Source organism: Cibotium barometz, chromosome 5, assembly GCF_041138505.1.
Source record: "Cibotium barometz isolate CiBa-2024 chromosome 5, ASM4113850v1, whole genome shotgun sequence".
Lineage (NCBI taxonomy): Eukaryota > Viridiplantae > Streptophyta > Polypodiopsida > Cyatheales > Cibotiaceae > Cibotium > Cibotium barometz.
This window is the reverse complement of record NC_141050.1, coordinates 9463311-9486056: the sequence shown is the minus strand read 5'-3', so window position 1 is coordinate 9486056 and position 22746 is coordinate 9463311. Positions and strand designations below refer to the sequence as shown.

At 44.2% G+C, this 22746-nt stretch overlaps 1 protein-coding gene across 1 annotated transcript in view; it reads right to left on the bottom strand.

Moving 5' to 3' along the window:
* Positions 1–8098: 8098 nt before the first annotated feature.
* Positions 8099–22746, bottom strand: part of LOC147638031 (putative cytosolic oligopeptidase A) — a 64241-nt gene continuing 49593 nt past the window's right edge. Inside the window, exons 12-17 of the mRNA XM_086797680.1 lie at positions 17499–17616; positions 9629–9788; positions 9458–9489; positions 9280–9345; positions 9126–9197; positions 8099–8733 (exon numbers count right to left, since the gene is read on the bottom strand). Coding sequence (XP_086653806.1) covers positions 8653–8733; positions 9126–9197; positions 9280–9345; positions 9458–9489; positions 9629–9788; positions 17499–17616 — 529 coding nt within the window. The 3' untranslated portion in view covers positions 8099–8652. The remainder of the gene's footprint in view (positions 8734–9125; positions 9198–9279; positions 9346–9457; positions 9490–9628; positions 9789–17498; positions 17617–22746) is intronic.

The following is a 22746-nucleotide window of genomic DNA, read 5'->3' as shown; positions in this document are numbered from 1 at the left end:
AATAAGGATTCAACTGGATAATTAGAGGATTATGATCAGTGACACTATGATTTCATTAAATGATCGTTTTAAAGACTGTTGAATCTATGAAAAAGGCAATTTCATATTGGGTGTGTAAGTGGTGTGACTAGTTCTAAGTTTGTATGAATATCTGGCTAGAGGGCCTGGGAACTCTTTTCCCTGGTACCCGAGACAACCTAACCAAATTCTTAATTGGATTCCATCACTACAGTGGTTAGGCAGTTGGCTAACCCATGGGACTAGGCTGGATTGATGGATCCCTAAATTGAGACTCAATTCTAGCGGCCGGCTTGAATACAGATAAAATTGCTGCTGAATAAAGGCGAGAGCAAAGGAAGGGGGGCATAGGCTGGCGCTGAAGGGCGAGAGGAGCTGGGGAAGTAAGGGCAATGGGGCAGGCGGGGGCAGCAGAGAGGGGCAGGCGGGGACTGTAGATGGACAGGGGGCGACAGCAAAGGGGGCAGGTGGGGGCAGCAGATGGGGAGGCAGGGGCAGCAAAAGGGACTGGTGGGGGCTAAAGAGAGGCAGGCGGGGGCAGCAGAGGGGCTGGAGGGGGCAGCAGAAGGGTAGGCGGGGGCTGAAACAAATTACTTAATATATGTTGTCAGATTATAACTTAGCACGAGACCCACTCTTAGTTATAAGCCGTGACAATAATTCATGTGCCAGATCAAGGTTGACCCCCTAAAACTAGGCCATTAAGTCCAAAAATGATGTCCCCTCATTTTGCAATTGCCGTGATATGAGAGGGTCTATAACATATGTAATATTTTCTCTCTCTTCTGGTAGAAGAGAGAGACAATACTTGCAAGCAACAATGAATAGAAAATAGAATTAGGATTTGTGAGAAAATAGAAATAGGATTTGCAAAAAATAGAATTAGAAAATAGAATATAGCACAATCATTTCAACATACCATAGTGATACATGCACGAATGTGTTTGTGACTTCTAGTACTACTGTACTCTAGCCTATTTGCTCATCTCTATTATTTTGAGCAAGCCCATTTTCATTGATCATTGGGTTGCATCAAAAACACGCCTAATGTAAGCAAGGAAATAAATGTATTTAAATATAGCAACGTCTAGTCTATACATTCTTAATATGATATAGTTCAAGCATGTCAAACTGTGGGTCAAATAGAAGCTCGGAGGTGTTTTGCTCTAGGCACTTGAACTGGGTAGTTGGCACATAGTAGTGGACTTTGACATTTTAAAGACACGCCTGAAAAAAGTAGGAGTAAAACCACACTCAAATTGGGTGGTCTTCCGCATATGGATAGCCCTCTGCCATTTCTACAAGCTACTATATATAAACACATGCTAGGGTTCTGGCTTGGAATTATGGTGGGTGTGAAAACCCCGGATCAATGGTTAAAGCAATATAGGAGATAGCCAACTTATTTTGAGAAGGCTCTTGGAAATGAAAAATGGGAAGCTACCATGGATGAGAAGATGGTAGCATTAGATACAAATCGACATGGGAATTAGTGCCTTTGCCTAAGGATAAAAAGAAAATTGGATGTAAGTGGGTATACAAGGTCAAGCATAACTTAGATGGATCTATGAGGCAAGACTGGGTACCAAGGGTTATGCATAGACATATAGCATTGACTATGTGGAGACATTCAGCTTGGTTGTGAGAATAGCAACCATGATAGCTGTCATTATTATGGCTGCAGTGAAGGGTTGGTCTTTACATTAGATGGATGTAAAGAATGCATTCTTACATGGTGACTTGCAAGAAGAAGTTTATATGATGCAGCCACCAAGTTATGAGAGCGATGCACATATAGAGTGTAATTTTATTATCCCTCTATTTTGCCTCTTCTTGGGAAGCTTTGGAGCTTCACTAATCTTCATCCAAGCGCACCATTTTAACCATACCGAGGGGGCTGGTCAAGACCTCGATAGGTTTTGCCGTGAGCAATGTCCCTCAACGACTCTCGCGAGCTGTTGCAACGAGTCTCTCCTTAGTTAAACACATACCAAATGCTTCCTCCAGCATTTTGGCGTAAAACGGTCCTTCAAAGGTTCTATATGCAAGTAGAATTCCTGGTTCGAGATTGGTTCCACAAAACCCTTTTTCCTTGATCCATATTTTCTTAATGAGAATCATTGATCCCTCATCAGGGTAATCTACCCATCATTTGACTGAATTTTCAACTAGATTCTTGGTGATTTCGGCTAAGGAAAAACTATGCTAATTCAAACGGTAGTCTATTCTTTGTGTCAAGAATTGAAATTGATCACGAGATTTTTGCTTGATTCAGATTCGAGAGATGGACGAGTAGTTTACTGGCCGCCCCTCTCACAGTTATGGTCGAACCAAAATTATTCGGTTTGCTTCTAACTTTGATTCCTAAAGAATTTTCTTTAGATAAAAATCTACTGAGCTTTTAACCGTAAGGAAAATTTCAACTTTATGAATTTCATTCCTTCCTAACCATAATAGATTAAGATATGATTTTATATGAGAATATTAGATTTTTATAAAAATACTCTTCTTCTATTAATCTAATTTTGGTTAAATATCAATTTGGTGATTTATCCACATAAAATATCTAAGAATATTCTTTCTATCAATTTAATTATCAACCCTAATTTTTTAGGTAAAATTATGGTAAAAATTCCTCTTTTGTCACCAAAATTTAACTAAACCTTTCTCTACTTAAAATACCATAAAAATTCTTCTTTTAATTAAATACAAATATCTCTTTTTTTGAATATGCTTAAAATCTCTCTTTTTGCATTTAAATGATTGAATTTTAAATATCATGAAAATTTCTCTTTTATCATTTAATGCATAATAATTTTATCTAAAATCTCTTTTTTAAATTAAATAAAAATATCTATTATTTTAAATATGCCAAAATTTTCTCTTTTATTATTTAATTACTTGGATCTTAATCATTATGAGAATTTCTCTTTTCGCATAAAAATAAATTTATCAAAAATTTCTTTCTTTTAATTAAATATTTATGCATAAATACTAAAATTTATTTTATATGAATATGATGAAAATCATTCTTTTTGCATAGGATGTCCAATCCTAGAATATGGTAGGAAGTCCTCTTTTAGTATTATGCATAAAATAAGATGTTATTTTTTAAAAAAATTGCCATAGCTTCGCTACTATTACTGATAATTTTTAATTTTTTCTTAAAAGAATAAAACATTGTAATGCAAATATGATAGAAGATCTATTCTTAAGCTTAAATCTAAACTATAAATTTAAATCATAATTTTAACCATAATCATAAACTTAATTATGATTATTCTACTAGATTAAGCTATTTTTATTTTTTCTCTTTTTCCAAATTGATAAGATTATCTCTTTCTCATTTAAAATCAATTAAAGTAGTTTTTAACTACTTATAAATAATCTAAAAGAATTAACCATTATTTTGTTAACATAAAAGCATAGAAATACCATTTTCTTATTCTCTAGTTTAACGAGCAAATCCATATCACAAAACACATGATCAGAGAAGCCCTCCACTTGCCACCTCCAACCGCAACACATCTCCACCACATTGATTAAATGCCTATAGAAGATATGCTGAAGAAAATATCCTACAATTCTAATGGGGCAGAGTACACCAACATAAAGGAAGAAGTGGATGAGAGCTTGCCATGCAATGTTAATGATTATGCAAATCAGGCCGGTGGTGGATAGATAAAGCCCAATTCTCCTTCGCAAGATAGCCCGTGTGCATGAGAAGAAAGAAGGTGATTAGGCTTGGTACATACACAAAGAGATGAAGCAGTGCCTAAGATCCCACCAACCCAAGGTCTGCAACCCCTATCTCCTCTCTAAAATTCTAAGCCATGCTCATAATGTTCCGATACCAAAGGCGCCTCAAGAACCAATTGCCTCCCCACAAGCCCAGTAAGAAATAACAGAATCTATACTCCAAACCCCCCCTCCCTTCTAGCTCGACGGCCTTAGTATTCAAAAACCTCTTGCCTCTCTGCATGATACGATACTCCCAGATCTTCCCCCATCAACTACTCAAAAGGAAGAGCAACCAAAAAAGGAGGAGCCGCCAAAGCCACAGAGAGATTTCATTAAAGAAATCAAGGAAGCCACATTAGCACCTCATGAGCCTGGTCTAGAGAAACAAGCGGAGGAAGCAAAAAAGCAAAAAAGGCAAGAAGAGAGTCCTAGACCCAACAAACGAAGGTGCCTCCAGGTGATTGCATTCGGCCTCACCTTAGATGGCAAAGCCAGGAAATGGTTTAGATTACTAAAGATTGAGGATAAGGCCACCTTCAAAGCCTTGAAAGAGGCCTTCAAGGCCAAATACTCCCACCAAGGAACTCGATGGAGCCTAGTCCAGCAACTACACAATGTAAAATAGAAGGATGGGAAAACCATCCGGGACCATATCAATCAGGTGAGATACCTCCATTCCTGTTGTGCGACAAAGACAAGTTCTGACATGAGAGGTTGATCGATAGGTTCCTTGAAGGCCTTAATGACGTACCCTTGCATAATCCCTTATACACTCTAGCCCACACTTCCTTTGAGCGATGTTGCAAGAGTGCTATGGACTTTCAGGATAATTTCCAGGAAACGTGTTCTCAAGAACTGCATGAGGACACATCCGAAGCTTCATTTAGAATTACTAGCACAAGATCTAACAGGAAGGGCAAGGAGTCCTCAAGACAATAGGTTAAATAGTTGGGCGACCTTGATGTAGCAAATGACCTAGCATTGGAGAACCGACCAAGGTCGGGATCAAGTTGTCCAACCCTATCTTTACCCAAAGAGAGAGTTAGTGTGGTGCGCAATTTGTCAAGATAACCATACTAGCACAGAGTGTCCACATTGGAGACCCCGTCCCACTCTCTACTGCACTTATTGCCAAAGATGGGGTAATCACAAATTCCAAATTGCAACCAGGAAAGAGCTACTCAAGCCTGAGTCCTACCGTAAGCCCTGCCGGCAAATCCTAGGCAACTGTTGGCCTTGCCAGCACCAACATTGCATAAGGCACCTATAGGGCTATCACCAATCCAGCAATTGTGGCTCGCCTGGAGCAGACCGAGTTCGACGGCCTGCCCACCTTGGAACCTCGGACCCGGACCTCCTCAATCGCTTGTACTTCACAGAGACTTATGATGCCAATGAGGCTAGAGGGTAGGTGCTGGACAACGGTCACACCCAGACAATCCACCTGAGTCTGTACCTTGTTTGGGAGGCACTCCACCTCCCACGCATGGAGCTACCGTACGTCCGCCCAACCAACGTAATGTGCCATGTCCACATCATTACCAAGGCTCCACCACCAAGGATGGGGTCATGGCAGAATAGAGTTTGTCATGGCCGCCTGCACCCTATCCTTCCTCCTCATCACCACCCGCAAGACCAATCGTTTCAATCGATGCCATCTCTCTACCCTCACCCGTGTCCACCAAGGAGTACAGGTCAATTGGACGGAGTACTTACACAGATCTCCACACAGTCTGCACGAACCCACAGGGCAACCAACGTTTTATATCATGCTGCAGGCTGGTCCGACCTCCCCGCCCCGTCCAACTTGCGAGTGCCACCTCCATTCCCACCCATCTGCCTCCACCTTGTCCCTCTCCAACCTCTCCAACCCCCAAACACCATCACCCCAACATGCCCATCACCAAACCAATGTTGGCACCGACATGGAGGCTCACCCCCTCCTCATGTATACTCTCCGCCCCCTCCTCCCTTCTCCAAAGCAGGCACTTCCTCCCCCACCTCCTCCTAGCGGAACACTGTGGACACGTTGCGATGGACCCATACCGACAACTTTCGCACCCAAGAAGCCTATTCATAGGGTATCACCCAAGTAGCCTATTCAGAGGGTATCCGCTCCACCCACGTCGCGGTGCCCAATTTTGCCCAAGGAGTCTCCAGCCTAGCCCGAGAGCTAATGAACTAGATGACAAATTACATGCATAGGTAGCCGGAGCTGCGGAACAAAACAGATGTTGATCACGAAAGCTAACTAGCAGCAGACCCAAGAGACCCTCCACGAGGCCGCGTTGGCCAATAACCACCTCCAAGCGGCCCTGGAGGACTGCGAATGTACCCTCGCCTCCCGCCCTGAGCTCCAGCACCAACTTCAAGCTGCCCGAGAAGCGGAGCAACAGGCCCTTCATGCCCTCTCCCTCACCCAAATAGAAGCCCATCAACTCCAACCTCCACCCACCCCTTCTGGCCTAGTCCGCAACGTTGTCGAATGGAAAGTCAACGCATTGATGGACACAGCCACTGAGCTCCCCAACCTCACCACCCCTCCCCAAATCCTTGACCTCAACTACCGAGACATTCCCCTAAACCTTCTCCACTACATCTTCCTCGACGAACCCATTTCCTCCGCCACATTTTCTTACATTCTCACCAAGATTCCCTCCGCCTTCATCTCCTTTCATGCCACCCTATTCTTCTAGAGCCACATCTCTCCCAGGAGACTCTTTCCAAGTGATGTGTTCTACCCTCACAGCTGCCCTTTTGTCCAATGGTTGCTCAACCATGTTGAAGTCTCCTCCAACAATCCAATGATTAACCTGGGACAATACTTCTATGGTGGTGCCCCAAAGAGCCACCCTCTCTCCCCGTACATTAGGTACATAGATATTCAAGATATCCAACTTCTGTCCCTCCTACATAACTATAATCCAATGTACTCTAGTAGGTATGATTACACCATGGCCAATAACATGTGGCAAAAGTGATGCTGACACTGAGATGCATACCGCACCTTTGGTCCCCTATGCACAAGACTAAAAAGTGTCTAGAAAGGATCTTACCAATTTTACCACTTTTAAGCATATCTAATTCGTGCTCCTCCATAAACAACACATCCATAGGTCCACCTATAGTTGTCCCTCTTGCATAACCATAATCCACTATACTCTAGTAGGTATGATAACATCATCGCCAATAACATGAGGCAAAAGTGATGCTAACGCTGAGATGCATACCCCACCTTTGGTCCCATGTGCACAGGACCAAAAAGTGTGCCCAGAAGCCGAGGCATAGCATCGGGATGTCACTTGGGGAGCACATTTGCGCTACCTCCTATGACTCCTAGCCCTAAGGCAATCCCACGCAAAAATGGCACATATGGTGATACACCGGCTATGATCAGTCTGCCTAACATATCCATACATTGCTTCGAGGGACCATTAGGTCCCAGAAACAACACAAAATCCTCGAAGGACTCACTATCATGAGCGAACAACATAACCCTTGGAATAGCATCAACCGAGGCAATGACTGCCTAAGCAAAAGTGGGACAAGCTTGGATGCTAGGACCAACCCAAAGGTTGCCCCAATGGCCTCCAACAATGGCCAATAAGCATGAGGAAGGACTCAAAGGAAAAGGACTGCCACTTCTGAGGTTGCCTCATCTTGCATCAAAGTCTACTTACAAGAATCCTCTCCCAAGTAGCCTTACATCTATAAAATGAAGCGTAAAGTGGGAAGACCATGCCGCCAACACCCAATCACGGGCCCAGATACGTGGGGGGTGAGAGCTACAGGTTCCTACAAGTGTCGTCTTGGAGTCTCGATTTTGGCGAAGACGGCCAAAAGCTAATCTTGAAGGAAATGGATAGTTCGCTTGATCGGAGGGCATTCATTGGCCATGATGCTAATCAAGAAAAACAAAAGCCAACATGAATCCTCATTAAGAGTAATCCGTACTTGAGCAAGGCGCAAGAAAAGGGCAGGGCAGGGGAGGGGACGAGGGGAGCACTGCAGATTGGGGAGCCTGTCGTGGAAACTTATGATTGGTATACTAGGCATAAGGGATGAATTCTTGTAAACTTGGGATTCATATTGCTAGCTATGAAAACATGTAAAACTAAAACTACTCATGCGCATGCATAGTGACAATGCTATGTACGAACTCTAAAATGAGATGTTTGTTACAAAAACGCATCTCAAATCTAATTAGCAGCTGCCCATGCCACATGGTCACTATTAAGCATTCAAGATTCATAGCATCCGATCTCAATGTCATGAGGTGAAGGTATCCCATGGTTAGCACTAAACACTGATAAATGTTCAGAACTTTGGAAAAGGAAGCTCACAAAAAATATAATGGTCTGTATAAATCTGCATTTGTTTAGTCTTCTCATTCAGAAAATACATTTTCCCATTTAGTTGTTATTATCCCATAGTGTGGGATGGTAGATTGTACTTCTGTCATACTAATCATCTCTCTCATATTACAATGTGCTCTTGGGATGGCTAAACAAGATACCTGAGCTACAATTTACACCTCTAATGACTGCTGTACGAGTTTAATGCAGACCACTCAACTCAGAACAAAATTTCTCATCTTTGTGGTCTTCCTTGGCTCCAAAACCATATGCAAAATGGGTAAGGTAGCGTTTTACAGTCATTTCAATCCAATTTGACATGTTGAAAATCGCACTTTAAGGACACCATGTTGAATCAAAACCTTGAAACCGGATCGAATATGATCAATCATCTCGACAGCCATGCACCAAGGTCCCCCAGGGCTTCATGCTCAATTTGAGGCACTAACCATTACTCCCTCTAAAGTACCATTCAAGACAACAAAAGGAATGCTAATACCAGCATAAGTATCAACTTAAAAGGGGGAGCAATGTAGTATCATGCAGACACCTTCAAGAGTCCATTGTGTCTTAAAAGTGCATCCGTGGATGGTTCTCTTCCGCGGAAATCCACAAACACCTGCATTTGCAATACAAGTCACAGAAGGCTACATCAGCATAGTACTGGAGGAAAATAATGACTAAACTGTGATTATTGTAGAGAGATTAAGCAAATTTATGAGAACCATGTATCTGTGACAAAGAGAGGAATAAGCAATAATGCACAAGCTGATTCCGTTTTCCATTCCCAAGCAAGGTTTGCGAACCCCAGAAAAGAGACTTCTATTAAGTAAAATAAAATCATACAAAGGGAGATCTCAACCAATCGGGGGAGCTATGCTGCCATAAAAGCCCCGTGGGTGTGGAGGACCAAATTTTGACTCTACTGCTAATACAAGGATAGAGAGAGAGAGAGAGAGAGAGAGAGAGAGAGAGAGAGACAGAAACAGAGACAGAGACAGATGCTCAGACCTTCAGTGGTGGTCTGCCTCCACCCAAAGCAAGGACAGTCTCCCGGAACCTACTTCCAGTCTCTTTCACAGCCTGTGAAAAACCATAATCCAGTATTACATGAAAAACCATGAGAGACAGTAAGACCCAAAGCAATGCTAAGGTAGCAATTTACCTGTTCATTATCTAGACCCATTTCCTCAAAAGCTGAAAATGCATCTGCCGATAAAACCTCTGCCCACTGCAATAACTAACTAAACAAATAAATTCCAGAGATCTGCTAGTCCTCGCATATCATTTCAGATTTTGTTTTTCTATTTATTTATAGACAGAAAAGCTTACTGGAAAATTACCTTGTAGCTGTAGTAACCTGCGGAATAACCTCCTGTTTCAAAGCAGACGGTAAGTCATTGTTTTAAGTAGTAAATGATACCTGTGTATGATTTCTTTAGATCTCAAAAAATGATTTAGATTTTATGAACGTTGTGCTTTTTATTGTTGAATTTTCTTTTTTTATAAATCACCTGCAAAAATGTGTTGAAAGCTGCAAAGAAATCTGTCCTCTGGTAACGGTGGTATAACTTGAGTCTTTTGAGCAACTCTCCTGTCCACGTCAAAGATGGACTCCTCGCCACCCGGTACATACTTGGAATGTAGCTCCAGGTCAACACTTGCAAAGTGTACCTGTGAAATACAATTCATGACACACCAGCAACTTTGATAACATTATCATAGGTACCCCTCTATTTCCTCCCAAGGCTTGTGAACACATGCGTGCGCACATGAGGAAGAAAGCAAGTTATATTTAACATCTCAAAAGACCCAATGGGTCTATGAGACCAAAAGTGATATACTAGTGTCCATGTAATCTCATCATGGTACAAAAGAAAACAAAGACTAGCGCTATGACTCATTAGCTGGGAATGTCAAATCCAATCCATATGATATGAAATGGGGGAGAGAAAAATATATTAAACATCTACTAAAGACCCGATGGGCCTATGAGACCAAATTGATACAATAATATCCATGGCATATCTCATCATGGAACCGAAAACAGAACAAAACTGTCTCACTAGAGTGATACAAAACTGTCCATGAAAATCTCATTATAAAAAACCAAGAACATGAAACAGAGAGGAGCATCAGCCCCGATTAAATGGTATGCCACTCTAATATCAAGCATGGGGCTAATGAGTATGGCCGACAGGTCTCCCTCAGCTATGTCAAGGGGAAAGGTAGCTCGATGGCGATGGAGCATGTCCTAGATCTAGAGCTCATGAGGGGATCGTGGCCGAGATCCAGGGGGCGAGGGCACCGGGAACGCTGGAATGCGGAGGCCCGGTCCGAGGTAACTCCTCTCCAGCGAGGTGGGTCCACAAGATCCACTGTATGGGTATCCTCCTCATTCTGTGTCCAAAAGAAGCTGGTGATGGTTGGCTAACGAGGGAAGGGTCGAGGTGGCTTGGGCCAAAGCACTCTCAAGAAAGTGTCCCTATATGTGCGGAGCTCAAGCAGGAAGAGCCCTAGGCAAAGCTTGTCCGGGATGTCAATGATCTTGCAAAGCGGGCCAAATCAGTCATGGCACAATATAATAGTATAATGGGCTGCAACATATCTAATGCTCCTCTACCTCAACCTCTGTGTGGCATAATTAGCAGATCCTCTTCTCCCTAGGTTTCCGTATGAGCTCCCTGGCTCTAAAGACGACCACAGCTCTTCCTCTCTCCACTCCGAGGTGGTGGGATAAAACCTGTATCTGGCCAATCGCAATCCGCATGGCATGGGACATGTGAACACTCAGGTACCTCGGCTCCTGGATGAATCCATTCTCGGTGAGCGTGAAAAAGTGATCTTTGTAATTTTCACTGGGTGCTGCTCCAAAGGTGTGATCCATGTTCAGTGATGTAGAGACTAAGACGATCTAACCAGATAATTGAGTTGGTGTCCTCACGAGAGAGCCAGAGAAAGGGGAGTCCAAACTGTCCTGGAGGGATGGGAGGTGGTCCATGTGGAGCCCATATCCTGAGAACCACGTGGAAACTTTGGCATACCATATTCCTGGGTGGCCTTCGAGTGCTAGCTGTCTCAAGGACTCCAAGGCAAGCCTCGGGTACATGGGGGGATCCATGTGACTGATGCGATAAAGGTATCTAACTATCTAGAATAGTCCATCCACTACCATCGCGGTTGCAACAAACTCTACCTAGATAATCTGATGTGGAACTAACGGTTTGTGTCACCAGCCTGGACATTTCCCAGTCTGAAAGGGGTTTGGTGGACTCCAGGATGTTTAAATATTTGGAAAGTACAAGCTTTGGGAATGGGGGATTATCCTAGAATACAAAGGACCACACTCCTAAAATTTAGGAGAGTTGCTATTTTTGGCCCGACTCCGATGGAAATTCTGTTCACGTCATTACATCTGGAATTGAGGAGATACCAAGAGTTGGCAAAGTGCCTATGACAGAATGTCTACCAATTGGGATATTTTTAGAGATAAAGTTTATGGAAGGACCCATCTCTTAGATTGGGACATGTGGCAAGAAAGTGGACCAAAGTGAGACAAGTGGCCTGACACTTGTTAGAAAGTGGATCAAAGTGAGACAAGTGGCCTCACACGTGTCACTTCAGCTATTGTGTGGCTCTCCACTTGTCATTGTAGCCTTCTCTTGCCATTTTAGCTCATGGGACGCCCAAATCTATAAATTGGAGCCCTCTCTCTTCATTAATAGAGGCTCTCTTGCTGCACACTAGCCTCTACCACCGTTACAAGCTGCCCTAATGATGGCTACTCTCTTTCTCCCTCTCTTGAAGGCTGCCCATGAAGAATACTGGCTGTTGGGGACTGTTTTGGAGGCTTCCATCGCAAAGAAATACTGAAGGCAAGGGTATTTAATCATTTATTATGATTTCTAGCCATTGTACTTGTTGTACCAGCATTTGTACTCGATGTACTTGCTGTACCAGTCCTTGTGCTGTACCAACCCTTGTACTGGCTGTACCAACTTCTGTACTTGTTGTACCACCCATTGTACTTGCTATACCAGCTTCTGTACTTGTTGTACCTGCTGTACCAACCACCGTACCGACTGTATCAGCCACTGTACCTGCTGTACCTGCCCTTGTACTGGCTGTACCAACCACTGTACTTGTTGTACTAGTCATTGTACCTGCTGTACCAGCATTTGTACTTGCTGTACCTGCTGCACCAGCCACTGTACCAGCCACTGTACCTGCTGTACCAGCCATTGTACCGGCTGTACCGGCTGAATGGAGAGTTGTACTTGCTGTACCCTTTCTATTGCATGAAGACCCGTGGTTTTTGGGGAAGAATCAGTACCCACACTGAGGTATATGGATTATATTGTTGGCTCGGCATTTCTACAGCCTATGTTCCGGCTTGGTTGCCTCGTGTTGGGCTGTGTTATGGCATTTGTATATGGATAATCCAGCATCTCCCGTGGGGAGAGTAAGGCCCTCAAAGCTTGTACATGATATTATTCTCCTATACTCCAAGGGGGGGGTCGGCCCATTCCGGCCTCTATGCGGTGTCACACGTGCAAGCTCTATTTTCAGCATTTGTGGATGTTTTGTTCAGCTTTATGTTTTATGCAAAGTGATAATGGATGTGTGTTAAGACTGTGGCCATGTTTAAATGTTTTAATATGCATTGATGGTATCAACAAGTGTGTCAAAGGCCCTAGTCCCCCGGGCACCCGCCGCGAGTTTCAGTTTGCTACGTATCATATAGGAGAGCATAATGACCTCAGGTCTCTCAACTCGCGGACAATCCTCATTGAATAAATCTGGGCCCCAGAAGGCTTCTTCATACATCAAGGCTGGTGTGACGAGGGTGTCAGCAATGCCGCTCAAGTAAGCTCAAGGCTGCATATCCCCGTGTTACTCTCGCATGTGCTGCGGGAAGCATGGCGAAGCGTGGACCACTGAAAGTGACACCAAGGTCGACATAGGATGAGACAATATCCAAAGGATCCCCTCTATATGCGAAGCTAAATCTAGATGTGAAGGGGCGGGAGGTATTGAAGACCATTACCTTGGTTTTACCAAGGTTAATAGCGAGGTCCCACTAAGTGCAACAAGTCTTGTAAGGCATCCAAATGTCTCTGAAGCCCGTCAACTGAATCTGAAAGGAGGACAATCTCATCTGCATAAAGTAGTAGGGGGATCAATTTGCTTGCCAATGTGGGACCAGCCCCCCTAATCTGTCAACGAACCTAGAGATCTCATCAAAGTAGAGGCCAAAAAGAGTGAGTGATATAGGGCAGCCCTGTTTTACCCCAACAGTGCTGGAAATCTCTTGCGATGTACCACAATGTACATCCTAGGGCTCTCACTCGACCGATGACAGACTCATAGAGGATGATGATGCTCCAAACCATGGCAAATGGAACTCCTATCTCCTGTGCCGTTGTAGGATGCGGGCTCGGCGTATAGTATCAAAAGCTTTGTGGAAATCCACAAAGCAATAGTAAATCCTCTGATGTCGACCTCTACTCTCCTCAATTTTTTATTTTTCTTCCATATCCTCCTCATCACCTTCCTTCCCTCTTCTCCTCCTATCTCCCTCCTTCCCTTTTCCATCTTCTACTACTTCTTTCACCTCTACTACTCCTTAATTCTCTTCTTCTTCCTTTCTCTTCTTTTCTCCTCCTCGTCTCCTTTTTTCTTCTTCTCCTCTCTTCTTTCCCCTTTTCTTCCTTCAATGTCTTAAATCTTTCCCAAATTCTACCTTCTCTTCTTGAATTTCTTAAGAGTCCTTGATTGAACCAAGTCTGGCATCTAATCAAACAAAATTGCCATAATGCCTCACCAAAATAAGAATGGTTCCCCGAGATGTGTGAGAAGAGACCATTTTTTCATCATTACACTATGTTTTTAGATGGCTACTATAAGTATTTTTACTTTATGAAATTATTGATTTTTCTTCGAAACCTTACATTTCTTAGCCGAGGGACAAAACCTTTCGAAACAAAGCCCCAAAAACCTCGAAACGAAAAAAACCTCGAAACGTTTCTTGTGACTATGGTGAAGATGTGGTCAAGGGTATAGCAACTCCTTCAAAAGCCTACATCTCCTGAGCCTCTACATACCTGTCTCTCTACGAATGAACTGAACTCCGCCTCTGGCACCGATCCATAGAGTTCGGCCAATCATAATCATCTTGTAATCATTAGGATCAAGTGGATCTCCGGATTTGAGGATGGGGGTGTTAGTACACCAAGAGGGTGGAAATCCTTCACAAAGGGGCTCTATTGAACATGTAGGGAAGTAGGGGCACTAGGGAATCATTGGCATGTGAGATGTACTCAGTAGTGAGTCCCTCCTAATCCTGGAACTGCCCATTACGTAGTCTACGGATGGCCTCGAGAACCATGCCCTTTGTGAAGAAGGTGGAGGTGATGGGGCAGGGATCTGGTGGTGGGGGTAGAGATGGCTGATGGGAGATGGGAGATGGGAGATGGGAGATGGAGGGAGTATGCATAAGAGCGCCATATGTCTGGGCAGGTGATAGGTGTGGGGGGGCGATGTTCTCGGAGTTTCCTCCGGGCCTCTTTGCAGTTCGGCCCTAAGAAGAGTCGGTATAATTCATCCTCTTTCGGGGAGAGAGAGAGAGAGAGAGAGAGAGTAATGCCAACATCTACAAAAGACCCAAGGGTCTATGAGACCAAAAGTAATACAATGAATCCATGTGAGTCGTAAGTCATGGAAAACAACTAAATTTAAAAAAACTAGCTAACAATCCTATGGAATCCAGATGGCTGATGCAATGTGTCACCATATGGGATGCATCTCAGCTAACAATGCCATCCTCCATCAACACAGATCTGAGAGCTTTAGTGATATCTCTTGCCTGAGATGGGAGCTCTCCATGTCATCATGGGAGAATATCCCAGATCTGCAGCTGGTGCCATGTAGGGGAACTAAAGGTGTCTATAGTACATCACCATACAACCTTGTGTAAATGAAACACATGGAAAACATTCTGTATCCTAAACAGGTCTGTCCAAAGTTTGAGTACATCATACCAAACACCCCATGTAGGAGAACTGAACGTGTCTGAAACAAAAACGGATCTTTATTCTAAACAGGTCTGTCCAGAAGCAGTGCCTAAAGCCTCTAGGGCCTCTGGTGTCTTTGGAAAAGGTCAGAAATTTGCAGCTGTTGTCCGTTAGCCTACTCCATGAATAAAACTCCTGGACAGTGTTGAAAAGTCTAGTCTGGTGCTAAGTAGTCTGGCGATCGGAGGCAAGTGGTGTCATCGCAGGATCTGATGTGAGAGAGTGGAGCTGTAAGTTGAGCTCCGAGTAATCCTGGTTAGGGTCCCAACTAGCACCCTTATGCCTCCTCAGTATGACTAAATTCTGTCTGCATCTTCCTAGGCCCGGGCCTGAATGGGACGACTGCTTGCTGGCCTATTTCTGTCCTCATACTGGTCTAATGTGTATGGAAGGCCGACTCAGGATCACATAAATTGTAGGCTCTGCTTCTCTGAAAAAGTCCATGCTTACCCTCATGATCCAGTGGACCTCGTGCGTGTCAGCAGGGACAGGAAAGATGCATCCAGAGAGTACTAACTTGGAAGGAGATGATCAATGGACATACCTCGTGTCCCAACTGAGTTAGTGTAGTGGTCAAGCTTGTGACTTGTAACCTCTAGGTTATGAGTTCAAGTCCCACTAGGCTCTCTCATGTTATAAAGGGACACCTATGCTCGCTTGATGTGTTTGGTTGCTCGGGCTCTTGCCCCTTGAACACTCGAGTGACTCCTCCTCCTCGGGTGGTGGATCACCCGAGATAGGAGGATCCATACGAGACCCCTCTGTTGTTCCAGCGCTCGACTCATCGCGGTGGTCATGGGGGATGCCTAATTCGTGGCTCTTGCCCGATGGTACGTGGCCCTTGCCCGACCATGATAATTGGCTAATTGTTGGAAGGGGAAATCGGCTCCACCCACTTGAGTGGGCCCCGGGTGTGTACGGAAAAAAAATGGACATACCTCGTGTCTGAAACCATATGGTGGCACAAAACTACCAACATGTTACATTAGCACGAGGCTCGGCACTCGCAGAGAACCTTGTCCACATCTTGCTTTGTAAAAACAATGTTTGACACAGCAGCAAGCCTCCAGAGACACCTGGAAGCATTGCAGGGGTTCAGTGATCTTTGGGACATGAAGGTCAATCTTGGCAAGACCAAGATTATGATATTCAAACGTGCATCTCTGGCATCATTCACATTTGTAGTTTGTCACCTCCTGTGTGTACCTAGGATGCATTTTTACAAGACCTGGGCTCAGCATGAAACTTGCAGCTCAAGTCTGATTAGCTAAAGGGCATCATTGGCAAGAATGGGGAGGCAGTGTTTCCAGGTGCACTTTGAGCATGTGCACACGAAATCTGTCCTCTTTGATTTAGTAGTCCAACAAAGCACTGTATGTGGGAGCCTTTGAAGGATAGATTACACGAGATCCGTTCGGACTGGATTTGAGAGGTTACAGGTCATGGTGCTCTCCATACGATGTGTGAAGATCAGCACACCACATGATGTCCTCCAGGCAGTGTTCGCAGCACTCCCTTGCACATGGATATCTCATTTCAGATCATCACACACCTTGATAGGGTCAAGGAGTACACTGTATATGACTGAGGGCAAGCATACAGTGATAACCATGGAAGGCCCTCTCATCCTCCATGCAGCTTGCCCTAGGATATCCAAAAAGGATGCCATCTCATCAATGTACAGACCAAAGAGAGAGGGGGCCCTGCTTCACACAGATGCTCATACTCTTGAGAGAGAGAGAGAGAGAGAGAGAGGCCACTCTTTTAGGGTGAAAAAAAGAGTTCAATGTCAGTCATTGAAGTAAACTAGCTTTTTGAGAACTAAAAAGAATGGTGAAAAGCCTTGCACGCAAAGAAGTCACCACAATTTGCCACTCAACTATTGAAAGGGGGCATGATAGTCCCTAGGAAAAAAGATTATCAGTGTGTCTAACTTTGCAAGATTCACCACTGCCTTTAGACAGAAAAGCTTGAAGCAAGATTACAGAAGCTGCTCATAAACACAGCAGGAAAACAGTAACATGTGAAAAGAGCACCCACACCGACAGCTTGCAGAACGCACAGATGAAATATGCAAGATTGAGTGCACCTAAACTTGAAGCAAGATTACAGACGCTGCTCATAAACACAGCAGCAAAACAGTAACGTGTGAAAAGAGCACGCACATCTGACAGCTTACAGAATGCACAGATGAAATCTGCAAGATTGAGTGCACCTGGACTTTTTATTTGTCTACAGATGGTCTAAAATTTTAACTTCTTATCCACCTTGAGCATGGTTCCAGGAATCAATGCAAACACATGGCGTTTACCTGTCGCAAGGTGAGTGAGGCTGCCCTGAATGTCCGTGCGGCTAAAAGTTTTTGATATATCTCCTCGGAGAGTGTTTCACCAGTTTCAAAATGCTTGGCTATTCCCAACAAAGTTGCTCTGCCACATAGAGATGGTGGCAAAACATGAGAAACACACATCAATGAGCTTGAAAAGTCGGACCCACAATAAAGCACCAACTTCAAAGGGAAAAAATGCATAATTTCTTTTCAACATTAAAAAAAGAAAGAGTAGGGTTAATCTGTCCAGTGCAAGCCACGTAACGGAAACCTTAAACTTACTCAAAAACACTCATAGAGACCTAAACGGAAATCTGTCCAGTGCAAGCCACGTAACGGAAACCTTAAACTTACTCAAAAACACTCATAGAGACCTAAACTACTGTATGTTCTATTATTGACGTAAGCTGCTCAATATGCAAGCCTGCCAAAGTGACTGCTGAAAATAACTGACATAAATCACTGAAGAACTCATCCCAACATCCAAATCAATTCCCACACCTCCTGTCTAAAGGATGAGCATTGGCTGAACTGAAGAAATTGATCCGTGCTGGTCTTTGCTGCATTTCCAAGCTAAACAAGGAAGACAGAAACTGGAGAGGTGTAGGCTGAAGTTCTATGCAGAAAAATGAGAAGGGAGGCTGAGGATGCTTTCTATGTTGGATATCAATGCTCCACCCTCATATTGCATTGTCCAGGCACCGTTTGTACGAACCCCATTATGAGAAGTAGCCATGGTTGAGTAGCCCAAGTGCCCGGCATCCCCGTTTTCACAAAGGATGGTGGCCTAGGAGGCTAGCTAGTTTAGAAACTGACTAGATCAGATTTGGCACACATGGGGTAGGTAGACTTTACTCTTAGACACCCTGTCCTGACATTGTAGGGAGCCCAGATTGCCATGGGAGGTACGAAGGCTCCGTAGTATTTTCTAGTAGTTCTTTATGGGCTAAGTCTAGAGCATGGACAGTGGCACGGACTATGACAACACACCTACGAAATCATGTCACGGTCATCCCATGTACACAAGCCTATATAGATACATAGCCAACCGCTTCTTCACAAGTAATCGTTGTGAGTTTACTTCCTAGCTCCTATTACCATATGCCGTCTATCTGAAGAGTTATAGATCAACCATCAAAGCTCCCTTTCAACATAGCACACGGGTGTGGAGCTTTGTCATCTATTATAGCAAAACAATCATACAATATTGTTCTCTATCTTAGTTATTCTGCAATTTGAGTTTAAAGTTTTGTATTGTGAGATTCTTGTGAGTGTTATCTGTATACACCACACATTGTATCCTCTTACATAGTATCATAGCTCTCGCTCAGTACAAACCTTCATTGCTAGTTGTTGTCTAGCAATGCTTTAAGAGAAATGGCATCTTCCACAAGACCCCACCCACTGCCATTCAATGGAGATGGAAAGATCAACACTACCAATTATCCTCTCTAGCGGTTCAACCTCGAGGAGTAACACATGTTGTCGACCTTGTCCAAGCTTAGAGATGAAGGGATGCCAATGCTCTCTATGCCATCGTCACTAGCATGGAAGATAGTACTCAAGTCTCCTCCAAGGAGTTTCATCTCGGGGGGAGGAGGCAATGCTACTTCAACCCAGGCGTGCCACCCGACTGGCTCTTCTGCAGCAGCTTCTTTCAACATCAACAAAACGCAGCTTCAAATCATCATCACATACTTTTTTAATTGGAGATCAGGTAATTTATACATCATATGAAGCACATGATCCCAAAGTTGGAAATCAAAAGGCAGATAAAACATAAGAAATCAAGAAGCTTTGAAACTTCCACTTGAGCATATGTCGATGAAGTCCTTTTATGTCGTCGTTTCCAAGCCAAAGAGACTTGGGGTCCAAGCATGGTTCTCGAGGTGATGGACATTTGAGTTTGGAGCTCAAGCGTGTGGATGTAGATGAAGCCAGTGAAGCAATCATCGATGAAGCACATGATCCCAAAGCTGAAGAGATTGGTGCTGCTAAGAAAGGCACTCTAGGAAAGGGGTTGCTGAGAAGCAGCAGCTATCAAACATAAAACGCAACCAAAGCTGATGTTGAGGAAAACACAACCTCCAGAAGACTCCGAGGAAGGCCAACAGGAGGCACAGTGGGAGGGTGGCTGGCGGAAGCAATAGAAGTCGTCGTGGAGCACCATATCAATGGCCGCTACAGAGGCACTATTGAAACCGGCCTCTGGTAGAAACCAAAGTGCGGTAGACTGCCAGTCACCCTTCCACTTGTAGTCCAGATATAAAACAAATGTGATTGGAGCTAGAGTGCCCCAAATCTGAAAATAGAACGACACCTGTTGGCCCCAAAGCTTGGCGCCCCTTGCGGTATTTCTTTATTCAATTTCAAGAATATGAAAGGCTGAGTACAACAAAACCAGCCAAGAGAATACACCTGTATGGCCAATCTGGCAGCCCACAATACCTCTTAGCACAGAGGATTAACACACACAGATCTGTGTCTCAAAGCAACACTCTGTGCTTCCCTCTGATCAGCCAAGACCATTCAACAGGACAGCCTTGAGCATACATCTCGCATATCTCATGCACATGATTCCACAACTCAACACAAACATACATTCACTGTCCCAATCTCTGTTTCCACCCTTTTCAATCTGCCATACCCCTCCTCTCACAAGGGGCCAGATAGCACAAATCTGCAGCAGACATAAGCCAATGGAAAGAAAGACAGATAAACAAGTTCAGAGCTTACCAAAATCAGCTCGTGGTTTTGCACCCGTGGAGCAGTTCGTACCAGTCTGCACTTGACGACGACTGTCTGTATTGTTTCCCCTGCAACCACGTGACTATCGCACCAACCAAGCTCTGGAAAAGCTCTGCCCTCAACTAGAAGTGCTGTACCTGTCTGTACAGTCCAGAAATTCAGCACTGTACTTATCCGTACAGGTCAGTAGAGCACTACTGTACCTGTCCGTACAGTTCCCACACGTGTCTGTCAGTACCTAACAGCAGCCGCCTGCTGACTGCACCTGTCAACACAGCCTGCACTCGTACTGTCCAGCGCTGCCTGCTCCAGACCTGTCCGTACACTGTACCAACAGTCGTACAGGACTGTACTTGCAGTCGTACCAGCCTGCGCTGCCTGAAAACTGCAGCTGCAGTCGCCTGCAACAGTCGCCGCCAGTACCTCTCTGCAACAGTACGGATTCCTGTCAGCGCCACCTATACCTACAGTCGTACAGTTGTACCTGCAGTCGTACAGCTCTGTACGACCTGTTTTGCACAGAAATCAGCAGCAAAACCAGTCGACTTGTTTCCTTCTGCTCTCCACGCTTGCAACATGCACGTTTGTTACACGCCTCCCAAAAGCAAGAGAGAGAGTGAAGTGAGAGAGGCATGCAACTCCCAAAAGTGGAGTTGCCCCCTCTCCAAACTTATCCTAGGGCCCCAACTTTAATAATAATTAAAGTTCCCTACGAGCCACTAAGGCCTAGGGGCAACCTTCAATAAAACATTAATGTTTTTGTCCCCTTTCACATCTGAAGTGTCCACACATCATTCTCCCAAATGCGAATATTTTAATATTTTTGCTCAGCAACCACCATGCCCACACTTGTGCTATTCCATTTTCACAGGGCCATGACATACCCCCCTCTTGAAAAATGGCTCGATTGCATTCTGGTGATACAGCAAAATATCCAAAGTGAAATATACAATATGGCAAGATCAGCGTCCCAATCTCTCTAAGCCATGCACATGTATCAACATTCACTGCAAACCAATGGCGTAGTAGTAGTCCAAGTTGTATACCACTCTGAACCATTCATAACCACAACATCCCATGTGACTAGTACACATATATCATAGAAGTCCCATAAACAAATGTACTGTCAGCCATCAGTACCTTCGGGTGAGATAAAAACTGCACCACGCAACCTCTAGATGTCATCTGAGCCTGTCTGTATCAAGGGAGTGGAGGTGCTACCCCCCTCTTGAGCATAAGGTAATGCTCCAGACCCATGCTCTCCTGAACCTGAATGAGCCACAACAAGAGTCGGCTCTAACTCAAAGGCATCGAGATAAAGGTGCAAAACCTGAGGTGAATCTGTTAAGTCACCTTCCTCCATCCACTTCGCATCCATCGGTTAATAGTTCTTGAACTTCACAAGATAGCGACGGGAAACTTTACCTCGTACCTTTCTTTCCTTATGTGCCAGTATCTGCTCTAGAATAAGAACCTCATCAAGTTCCGCAACTTTCGGCTGAGCCTCATCTGATACATCATCAAGCACTTTCCCACGGAAAGGTCTAAGGAGACTCACGTGAAAAGCATTGTGAATCCTCCAGTGATCTAGTAGCTTCAAACGATAGGCCACCTCACCAATCTTTTCCAATACCTGAAAAGGCCCATAATAACGCATGCTCAACTTAGGGAATAAGCGCTCTTTACCCTTCATCTTCTTGAGTCTAGCCTTTTCAAAGCGCAAAAGAACCCAATCACCCAATGCAAACTCTAAAACACGTCTGTGACGGTCTGCGGCTTTCTTTTGCTTCTGCTGAGTTTCTGGAGTGCCAACTTAACTCTCCGATAAGCTTCATCCATGTTTTCCACATACTGATCAGCCTCAAAGATCTTAGACTTTGTATGCAAAATGGGTGGTACCTTCTTCCCTCCTTCCACAATCTCAAAAGGCGCCTTGCCTGTCGAGGTATGTACAGTGTTGTTATATGCAAACTCCACCAAAGGAAGATACTTTTCCCATTGTTGCTTGTGCTTTGACACATAACACTTAAGAAGATCTAACACTGTAGAGTTAGCCTCTTCTGACTGACCATCTGTTTGTGGATGAAATGACCATGAAAGCTTGAGAGTTGTACCCATGTTGTCAAACAACCCTCTCCAGAACAAACTCGTCATCCATGGATCACGGTCACTAATGATAGACGTAGGCAAGCCATGATACTTGAAGATGTTCGCCATGAACAACTTCACCATATGATCCACTTTGATCGTCTTACGCACGGGAATGAAATGGGCCTGCTTACTGAACCTGCATATGATAGTCCAAATGCCATCATTGCCCGTTTGTGTCCGTGGAAGATCAAATATAAAATCCATGGCAATGCTCTCCCAAGGTCTATCTGGAATAGATAAAGGCTGTAATAACCCTGGTGTCTTTTGACGGTCAAACTTTACCTTTTGACATACGATGCATTGCCTCACAAAGGCATCAACATCTCTTCTC